Source organism: Littorina saxatilis, linkage group LG14, assembly GCF_037325665.1.
Source record: "Littorina saxatilis isolate snail1 linkage group LG14, US_GU_Lsax_2.0, whole genome shotgun sequence".
In the NCBI taxonomy this organism is placed as follows: Eukaryota; Metazoa; Mollusca; class Gastropoda; order Littorinimorpha; family Littorinidae; genus Littorina; species Littorina saxatilis.
The window spans coordinates 12823891-12835117 of record NC_090258.1 but is presented as its reverse complement, the minus strand read 5'-3'; the positions used below and the strand labels follow the sequence as shown (position 1 = coordinate 12835117).

The 11227-nt window shown below is 39.5% G+C and overlaps 1 protein-coding gene across 5 annotated transcripts in view; it reads right to left on the bottom strand.

Moving 5' to 3' along the window:
- Positions 1–11227, bottom strand: part of LOC138947137 (centaurin-gamma-1A-like) — a 61890-nt gene that overhangs the window by 35999 nt on the left and 14664 nt on the right. For 3 of the 5 annotated variants that reach the window (XM_070318586.1, XM_070318587.1, XM_070318588.1), the window contains exons 6-10: positions 9958–10092; positions 9194–9384; positions 7217–7447; positions 3138–3245; positions 609–701 (exon numbers count right to left, since the gene is read on the bottom strand). In XM_070318586.1, coding sequence (XP_070174687.1) covers positions 609–701; positions 3138–3245; positions 7217–7447; positions 9194–9384; positions 9958–10092 — 758 coding nt within the window. The remainder of the gene's footprint in view (positions 1–608; positions 702–3137; positions 3246–7216; positions 7448–9193; positions 9385–9957; positions 10093–11227) is intronic. The other 2 variants (XM_070318589.1, XM_070318590.1) reach the window with 2 other exon arrangements.

Sequence of the window (11227 nt, the reverse complement as noted above, 5' to 3'; positions counted from 1 at the left end):
TCGTCTCCCTAATTCAAAGATGCACAAGCTGCCAATTTTCAATCCCTCATTTCCCTGTCCCCCTTTTGTGGTACATGTAGTTCTAGAATCGCCTACAAATCAGTCAATCATCCCCAACTTGACGTCCATCCTCACTTGACCCTCACTCCGATTTCCAGCAAACATCAAACCAGCGTTTATGATAAATCTAGATGGTTGATTAGCAGTAACGCTTGAAATGTTGGAAGAGACAAGAGATCATGAGAAATTAGTTTTCAGAATAATATGTCACAGAAAGAGAGAGGAAAATGTTTATATACACAAACATGTTTAATTCTCTTTCATCAACTGACACAAATTTTATATTATTCATGTGTACAGGATGTTAAAGTCTCAGGATACACAGCTAAAGACAGGTGGAGAAAGAGTCTACACTGTATACACCTGGAAACAAGTTGATTAATTTGACAAAGTTCTGGATATAGATACAAGTACACACACACTCAGACCACTGGAAATATGCTGTGATTACAATATTAATAATATTATACACACGAGAAAAAGCACACATCAACACCCCCAAAAGGGCTGTCTGTCAGACTTTCTGATGTACGAGGGGAGCAACTTACACTCAGAAAACCAGGTTTGAAAAACGGCTTGTTTTTCCAAACCTGGGAATTGGCCGATTGGCCTTGAACTTGTTGGCGAAGCTCCACTGCACCCTGAAGGACATAAGGGGTACACCCATGCAAAAACACAAGGTCAAGGATAAAAACAAAATCAAGGTCATCTGAAGGTCAAAGGAAGGGGTGGGGCTGGGATGGGGTTTGGTAAGCAGGACAGCAAATGAACAAACCAAATCATAACAAGCAAAATAAATAAAACAAGACCAGCACAAACGCCAGTCAATGCATTTCCTCTCCAGCCCCGTCCCTGTTCAATTTAACCAATGAAGCCAATTCAATGATTGGGGAAAATCTAAAAACTGACAACTATACAATACAAGTAAGCATGCACCAAATACTGCTCCACACTGTTATCACACTATCAATCTGACAGAACTTACTTTGACCAAAAATACCCACCCTGCAGTAATAGCAATTTTTCAGCAAAATTTGACAACACATCCACTTATAGTTATATGTACCGTACATATGAAGCCCCTTCAATCAAATACACAAGCACTGCGCGTTAAAAAAAAACCCAGCACAGAACTGGTTAATATTAATAGTGTATGCAATAGATCACATGTCATATAATTCTAAGTCTGTTACATTATTACTTTTTCTCAACCCAACCCCTTTAAATGATAAAATATATCCTTTGTTTGTTTGTTTGTTTGCTTAACGCCCAGCCGACCACGAAGGGCCATATCAGGGCGGTGCTGCTTTGACATATAACGTGCGCCACACACAAGACAGAAGTCGCAGCACAGGCTTCATGTCTCACCCAGTCACATTATTCTGACACCGGACCAACCAGTCCTAGCACTAACCCCATAATGCCAGACGCCAGGCGGAGCAGCCACTAGATTGCCAATTTTAAAGTCTTAGGTATGACCCGGCCGGGGTTCGAACCCATGACCTCCCGATCACGGGGCGGACGCCTTACCACTAGGCCAACCGTGCCGGTCAATATATCCTTTACCATTGTGTTATAGTCAGCAAGGTTAAGATCAAACAGTATAATTATAAATTAACGCATGCTGGTGTTACTGTTAAGTGCCTGTACAAATTCTTCATCTTTGGTATAAAAAAGAGAAGACTTTAAAATGTGAATAGACTAAAACTGTTTCAAAAACCAGTGACAGTGCAATTGTTCTCACTATGATCAGAAAATGTTTTGTGTAAGTATTCCTCTCCACAGGAATTTAAAAAGGCAAAACAATTTTATTGTGTCGAGACTATCTCAGCCAGCAAAGTAGAATTATTGTGTTGAGACTCTCTATCTGAGCCAGCAAAGTAGAATTAGCAGTCTCTTAACTCTGCTAAGGACAAGGAAATTTGTGAAAACTACGAGCAACAACAAACGAGATCTGATCTGTGTGATTATTAGAAACCCTCCTCTTCCTACAAAACCGCAATAAATGTATGGCACTTATATGAGTCAACATATTTTCCCACTTCCTAAAAATTTACAGCTGCACAAATTGATACTCATGCTGTGAAAATGTCAGGGCATTAACTGATTAAGTTATCATTATTACGGTTCAGAGATGCACTGAGGCTGCAATGCTTTGGAGACCCTAACTTTCATTGACCAAAATAGATTATTTCATAACCTAGCTATTACTGACCTGAACATGATGCGCCAAAAGATCTAGAAATGTTTTCAGATTTATTCAAAGGTGCATGTCATCGACCTCTAACCAAGCCCTTCCATTGCCAAAGAATTAAAAAGAAAATCTGTCAGATGAGTGCACTTGCATCTTAAACCAACCCTGACCCCATAACCCTCAAGCTACATTGCAAAGCTTAATTCAAAGTGTTCAAAGCACCAGCAAAACAATGTAAAACAAAAGTAATGAAAAACCGAGAAGAATTTTTTTTTTGCATTTTCAGAGCCAGACTGTGTGCAGATTTCAATGTGATATTACAGTACTAATTGCATTCCATTTGGCTTAAGCCTTTTGCAAATGTTATACTGGATGCCTAAGTTGAGGCTTAATTTTGTCAAACAATCTGCTCATCATTATCTTAAATTCTGTCAAAAAACATTCCCGGAAAGTTTAGCTTGCATACATTTACTGTGCAGCAAAAAATTCAGTTACAATGTTTATGCTTTACTGGGCATCATCAAGAATGTGACAATTATTACTAACAGGTAGGAGGAATTGACAGTCCTCACCTCTTAATAATAGTCTCAGGTCAGTTTTAAGTGTAAAATGACACTCTTCTGTAACTGCCAATATGTCTAACAAGCACAAAATGTGAAGCTAATGACTGATGTGATCTCAAGAAGCAAATCGCAATATGCATTTTGTAAAAAAGTGAGTGCAAAGTAAACATAAACTGCTGTACACAACCCTGTCTTTGAATTTGCAACAAAAATAACCATAAACAAAGGAGAAAACAATAAAGGCAAAAATAAAAATAACAAAAAATATTAACTAATTATGCAGAAAGCGCAAATGAAGAACCAAAAACTACAACACTTACACTGAAGGAGTTGGACTTCTGTACGGAAGTGGGTTTTTTGTTTTTTCGAGACATGAGAGGCGTGGATGCCATGATGTCTCTGATATCTCTGATATCTGTAATGCTGTCCTAGATACGGGACAAACATGCGCAGGCTGTCAGTATAAACAGAAATACAAGGCACTAGACAACACACAGCCTAAGGGCAGCAAAATCAAACACAATCAAGCTAGGAGATTATTAATACAAGAAGGCATGAGATTATCTTTCGCAAAATGAGGGTAACAAAAATCAAATATAATGCAACCGTTGGGGGGAGGGGAAGTCATGCTAAATCAATCAGTTCGCATGACATTGTCATTAGCAAACTAAGTGTCAAATCGGTTTGTATGAGTTTGTATTTGGCAAACATGTGTAATATGATGCAAACACTTTTGGTAAATCAATGGCTAAAAGTAATCTGGTCAGGGTGTTAGACACTTTCAGGTGGCGATTCTAATCCTTCAGGCACAGTTAGCTAGAAAATCTCATGCCAACAAAATCATGATGACAATTATTGGTGAAAGAAACAATCAAAAAAATTTGAGAAAGGGGAGTACTTTCAAATTACATTATGATCAAAGAAAAATACACATTTTCTGATGGTTATCATGTGTGTTTTGAATTTGTATTACTATCTTACTAACCCTAACCTGTGTCAAACACTGTACCACAACCTCTAAAAAGTCATGAAGTTTAACAACAACAGAAAGTTGTATGTGTCACCTGGCTTGACTTCCCAGACCACTGCAACGTGTATCTAACATTGCTGAAAACACAAACCTGATAACTTCTGGTAACAAAAATCTTATTTTCCAAGGAAAAACTTTTGTGGTCCTATTGTATTCACTGTTATTTGCCATATTAGTAAAAGGAATAAACATATAATATTCAAATCAATGAATAATTATAAATGCTTTTTAGAGTTTTTGTTTTACTATTTTGGGTTAGCTGCAGTTGGAGCTTAATGCTTTTCAGTGCTGGTTTATTTCATTTGTGTTCATGTTATCAGTTGTTGATAGATCTGCCTTTGTTGATGTTACATGATATGTATTATCAGGTGTTTTACAAAAACATATATGTTAAAAACATTCAATTCTGTGTTTTTAATATATAATTTTGATTTAGTTCATTGCTTTGTTAAATGATGTAACAGTGTTTGTTATAACAGTACATAAAATGATCAAAAGAAACTGAATTCTACGAATGTAGAGTTCATACCAATTAACACATTGTCTCAAGTGACAGTCTTCAACTGTGCAGGGTCACCTTTGATAAATCAAGTGATTCAGTCAAAAACACATTAGCTTCATCTGCAAACTAACAACTTTCGAACGCCTTTTGCTTCACATTATTATTATTATTATTGTGATCATTTTTATGCGCCTAATCTAGATGTAGCCCTAGGCGCTTACATATTAATTTCTGCCGTTTGAAATGGAATTTTTTACAGACAGACAGACAAACAGACATTTTTTACACACAATATATAACGCATTCACATCGGCCAGTAAAGCTCAGTAGCCTATTAGGCGAGCATTCACCTTTCACGGCCTTTATTCCAAGTCAAACGGGTATTTGGTGGACATTTTTATCTATGCCTATACAATTTTGCCAGGAAAGACCCTTTTGTCAATCGTGGGATCTTTAACGTGCACACCCCAATGTAGTGTACACGAAGGGACCTCGGTTTTTCGTCTCATCCGAAAGACTAGCACTTGAACCCACCACCTAGGTTAGGAAAGGGGGGAGAAAATTGCGGCCTGACCCAGGGTCGAACACGCAACCTCTCGCTTCCGAGCGCAAGTGCGTTACCACTCGGCCACCCAGTCCCAAATTTTGTATAATAACATTAATATGACCATCCATTTTTCCCTTCTAGAATTTTTTTAACGTTTTCTGGTTCAGGACAAGTTACATGTGCTTCTTTTCCGTTTCTTTAAAACTTTCACTTTTTCCATTACATTATTCATCCACGTTTTTGTTCATGATTAGTCATTATAATAGTGGTGACCACTTTCCATTCAACGAACGACTTTCCATACAACTAATCTCACTGTAACTAAATTTATAAAGCCCCGATTTAAAATTTTTACATTTACACAAAAGTCAAGCATCTAAGATAACATATATATATTTCAAAAATAAACCAAAAAAAGCCCACTGAGCAAACAAATAGCCTGACTGAATTTCACTTCTGAACAAAATCTGCACACTAGATATAGTAATTATACAAATTGAAACAAAGAAATGAAGCTTTTCAAATACATGTACTCAAAAATTGGTACCTACCGTACCAAATCAAAATAAATTAATCTAATACAAACTACAAATCATATGTGAACATCTACCACAACACCTTATTGAATATTTTGTGAACAACAACCAATCCAAGAAAACCAAAAAGGTAGAAACACTAGTAGGTGATAGAAACAGGGGTTGGGGTAGGGGAAATGGGGGTTGGACTAGAAGTAGTAAGTGGATGGGGAACAGATGTTCGAGAGAGGAAACCTGAGTTTTAACAGTCAAGAGTTGAACCTAAACTATGAAATATTTCAAGCTATTTGTGCCTTCATGGTTTCATCTCTCAAAGTTGACCATCATAAATCTGTTCAAAATAATGTTGTTTAACGAATCCTGTTTTCTTTTCCAAATACAGGATTTATAACTGCTGTGAAACTAAACTAAAGAAGCTTTTAAATGAAACACTTGTTGGTGTACATAAAACAAAGACAATCTGTAAGAATCAAACTTGCCTTTTTTCCATACTCTAGCTTTGAAAAAAGCTTCATTTTTGCCAAACGCACAATCATTTTTGTCTCCACAATTGCAGAAAAAAGCCACTAATTACTTTTAACACACACGTGCGTTATCAATGAATGAGGAAGAAGATTCGTCACACACATTTGTGTTTAATTCTCCCCCAATGTCTTTCTTGATCTGAGGTTTGATCATGTCAGTTTCTTACTGTAATCATGATAGGAAGGATAAAATCTGTAAAGGAATCATTAATCTCACATTGCAAGCAGGGTTCGTTATATCAAGTGCTACAGCTGTTGGGCTATCAAACAGTTAATGAACTGACACACAACAGTCCTATTTGGAGCTGAAGCATAAATGCCATGCATATCATTGGTATATCAACCTCTCATTAATTATGAACATTGATTTATATGCACATTGATCTACATGACATAGGGATTGCATATTCATGCATAATTTTGGCTAACGGAAGTACATAAACGTACTACAACATCCATTTCGTCAGCTAAACTGCTCTCAGTCTCAGCATTAAACTTAATTTGGAGGGAGGAGGGGGGGGGGGGGGGGGGGGGGGGGGGGGATAGGTACATTCACAGGGATGACCATAGACTGAAGAGTACCCCTTTGATCAATAGGAATCTAAACCATAATGAAATGTCTCCATGAAGGGGAATGATGGAGGCTTTCAATATTTGTAGTGGTTCTCTCCTTTGGTCCTGAAGAAAATATCTGACAACCTCAAACCTGAAATCAACACTGTATTTACTCCACATGAAGACACATTTCTTGACAGCATGCACAGCCAGAAGAACCAGCAGCTGCACAATGTTCTATTGTATATAACGCGTTCAATACAGCTGAAATACAAAAACAAAACAAAAACACTTAGTGTACACCAAAGGTTAGGCCAGCTTTCTAACTTCTGCCACTGACAGGCAGACGTTAATCAGGACACAAAACAGAACTTCATCATACAGTTTTGCAGTTCGGGGGGAAAATACAAAAATAAAAACATAAAAGAATTGAATTAGATGCCCTCTGACATGTTTCTAAACAACAGAGCTCATTATTCACTGTAATGTTAGTCGTCTGCCTTCACTAATCAAATTGTTTGCTTCAGCTTCAAGATTGAAGAAAACGTGATAGTTAAAATTTCCATAAATTGTCTTTCACCAAACAAATCCTTAGTCCACCAGCAATGCCAGTGACAGAGCAAAAAGCTTGCCATCACCACAACACAAAACAAACAAACAACAAACCCCCCCCCAAAAAAAAAATCCATCTCCTCCCAGTCCTACCTGGGCCTCAGGCTCGGGAGGTGGTGGTTGTGGCGGCGGCAGCTGCTGTAGATGTGAGATGGTGGGCGGGGGTATCTGTGGTGGTGGTGGGGGTTGCGGCTGTACCGGGGGGAGGGACTGGAGGTGGTACTGGGCGTGTTTCTCCTTCTTACGCTCTGTCTTGCTGCTGGTGCTTCCCCCGCTCCCCTCCTTCGCCTCTCCTCCCCGCCCTTCCTTGTCCGCCTTGTGTGTCTGCACGGGATGAAAAATGATTTTTTCTTTCACTCAGAAAAGAAGTTTGAAGATAAACAACAGATTCATAGATTGATATACAGTGGAACCTCCAATTCAAGACTTCCTCTCTTTTCTTCTTCTTCTTCTGCGTTCGTGGGCTGAAACTCCCACGTACACTCGTGTTTTTTGCACGAGTGGAATTTTACGTGTATGACCGTTTTTTACCCTGCCATTTAGGCAGCCATACGCCGTTTTCGGAGGAAGCATGCTGGGTATTTTCGTTTTTCTATAACCCACCGAACTCTGACATGGATTACAGGATCTTTTTCGTGCGCACTTGGTCTTGTGCTTGTGTGTACACACAGAGGTGTTCGGACACCGAGGAGAGTCTGCACACAAAGTTGACTCTGAGAAATAAATCTCTCGCGGAACGTGGGGACGAACTCACGCTGACAGCGGCCACCTGGATACAAATCCAGCGCGCTACCGACTGAGCTACATCCCCGCCCTTCCTCTCTTTTAAGACCCTGTTTTCTGAGAGTTTCTATTTATAACATCTGAAAATGTACCCCATTTTAAGACTCCCTCCTTTTTGAGACATTTCTTTCTTTCTTTATTTGGTGTTTAACGTCGTTTTCAACCACGAAGGTTATATCGCGACGGGGAAAGGGGGGAGATGGGATAGAGCCACTTGTCAATTGTTTCTTGTTCACAAAAGCACCAATCAAAAATTTGCTCCAGGGGCTTGCAACGTAGTACAATATATTACCTTACTTGGAGAATGCAAGTTTCCAGTACAAAGGACCCAACATTTCCTACACACTGCTTGACCAAAATCCTTTCAAAAATTGACCATATTCCATACAAGAAACACCCAACAAGGGTAAAAGGAGAAACAGAATCCGTCAGTCGCCTCCTACGACATGCTGGGGAGCATCGGGTAAATTCTTCCTCCTAACCCGCGGTTTTTTTTTCAGACCTAATTTTCTCCAAATGTTGGAGGTGTTTAAAGAGGGGGTTCACTGTAGTGCCTCATTGCACCATTGCCGTTAGCTTCCAAATCCTGAAGAAGTTAAATTATGTAAAACTGATTCTTAAAATCCGAAAATGAACACTAGCTACAGGAATAAACTTGTCAAGTATTCTTCTCCTCCTCCTTCACATTCTTCTTTTCTTTGATTTTCAGACAGAGCAATGACTTGCTTTGGTTTTTCTTTAATAGATCATCCCCTTACCTCATGCTAACACACAGACAGCTCATAATACCAGAATATACGGGTCAACGCTCATTTTCTTTCCAAGCACCTAGCCAATAGAACACACTACCTCTCCCCCTCCGTCAACAACAGTCCCTCGAATCATTCAAATCTGCACTCAAGACATTCCTTTTTTCCAAATAATCCATGCATTCTACACTGCCCACCCCCATCCCACCCTGAATAACTGTACATATTTAATGGTTGATGGTATGTGTGTGTTAGTGACTTTAAGTCTCTGTGTGTGTGAATGAGTGTATGTGCGCCTTGAGTCGCCTGTTGGCGCGTTACAAATATTCGTATTATTATTATTATTTTTTCCTTTTGTTTCTTTTTTTTCCCACCCTCTTTATCGTATTAAAATCAATGTCCCAAATAGGTCCTAGTAACCTCAGAGGACGCAAAACTCCAATGCTCAAGTCAGTCAGTTAATGGCTATTTGTACGTATGTGCATCTCACATATCACGCAGTTTCGAGAAATGAAATTCCCGATCGAATATGACCTACCCCAGACAAATGCCCAGCAGTCAGCGTGCCAGAGCTGGATGTTGATTGGCTGCTGTTGCTGTGGCTGTCGTAGGGCTTGCCGGATGTCTGCGAGGCGTAGAGGGAGCGCTGCGAGTGGTTGGGGGTGGAGGGCACAACTGACGGCAGGGAGGGAGCGTTGGGGTAGCGCATCTGGACAGTGCGCGAACAAGCTGAAAGAGAAAGAAAAAGTATGACTGTGAAAGTGCTTATTGATATGAAAATATTGTGAAATGAAATATTGAGCTCATGTCTGAATCATGACTACGATGATGGAAAGATACCATAAATGCAAAATATGCTGAAAGGAGAAACAAAGTTCAGTTAAGCTGCTTATGAATAGAGGTATTAGTGAGTTAAAATAATGACACCGATGCCCGAAAACATTTAACTATTTATACTGTAATATTTCATGTTCGTTTTTTCACAAATTATGGAAATGTTAAATTTGAGTACGAAACATTACTGAAAACTACCACTGCTTAAATCTCTGCAAGGAAATATAGCTCTTCACAAATCTTCTGCCTACCAAACAAAAATCCATGTAATTTTCCCACAATTTTAACAACTTTCATACAGTAATACATCAACATCTTAGAAAAAAAGATAACAAGTTAACTCTAGTTTCAACAAAAAGAAACCACCGTGTGAGAGTATTAACACAGTCACAAAACATAACTTGAAATGTAATCAAAAACAATTTATAACAATACAATTCATAACAAGTTCACAAATGTTCTTCATACCATCCTGAAAGACTCGCTCGACATTGAGTCCGTACGTTGCGCATGTCTCATAGTAAGAACACCTCTTCAGGTCGTTGGCTAGTTTGCGCGCCCGCGTGTCATCAATCACTCGGGGGTTGCTCTCGCTTATTGCATCTGAAACACATGATTGATTTGATGAGCAACACTTAGAAAGTCAGGGTTAATCCAACGCTGTGTTTGTGTTTGCGTGACCTAATTATTCCTACTTCTTCTTCGTTAATAGGCTGCAACTCCCACAAGTGGGTTTTAACATGTATAACCGTTTTTACCCCGCCATTCAGGCAGCCATACGCCGCTTACGAGGGAAGCATGCTAAGTATTTTTGTGTTTCTATAAACCACCAAACTCTGGAGGGATTATAACTGTGTGTGTGTGTATGGGGGAGGGGGATGTTTGTGAGTAACAGTAGCTATTAAGTATGTGTGCATTTCAATTTCAACTTATAAATTATATAATACCTGTCACCCATCAACCACTGTAAACCAGTTGTGTCAGAACATTATCCTTTCTGAACAGGACTCCTGAAGTGCAAAATTCAACCGGTAAAGGCCTTCTTGGGCAAGATGACACCAAGGGGTGAGGCTGGGATCCGAGGGTGAGTAATGGGGGTGGGGAAGGGGGATCTGGAGGGGCTTTCAAGGTGGCTGTACTCACTCTTTTCTATCTTTTTATTGGCTAATTTCAAATCAGAATCTCAGCTTTATTCAGAATCTGTTTTTCTCTCTCCATTACAAATCCACTATCATTCTGGTACATTGTACACTTCTTTTTCCTGACCTTGAAGTAGAAGCACATACCCAAATCTGCAGTGGCATTGTTTGTTTTTCAGTATCTGTCTGTTCATCTTTACAGTCTGTATGCTGGCCCCAAGGTCTTTTCTCCCTGCTAATTCTCCCCTCCCATGAAACATGAATATATATTGTCCACCAAGAGAGAGGCTGCAGTGAGTAATTTCAGTAAACAAGCACAGAAGGGAAACCAGTGAGGCATGAAATTGACCCATTCCGGGTCAGGGAGGTTGAAGATGGCTGTTGAGGATATTGCTACTACAGTACTTGTTTTATGCATGCAAAACACATCCACAGGGGCAGCCAACTGACAGAGGCTCGGATTTGGTTGGGGGAGGGGAATGAGGGGGAGGGGGGAAAGTTGCTCTCTCTCTCTCTCTCTCTCTCTCTCTCTCTCTCTCTCTCTCTCTCTCTCTCTCTCTACTCTCTCTCTCTCTCTCTTCTCTACTCTACTCTACTCT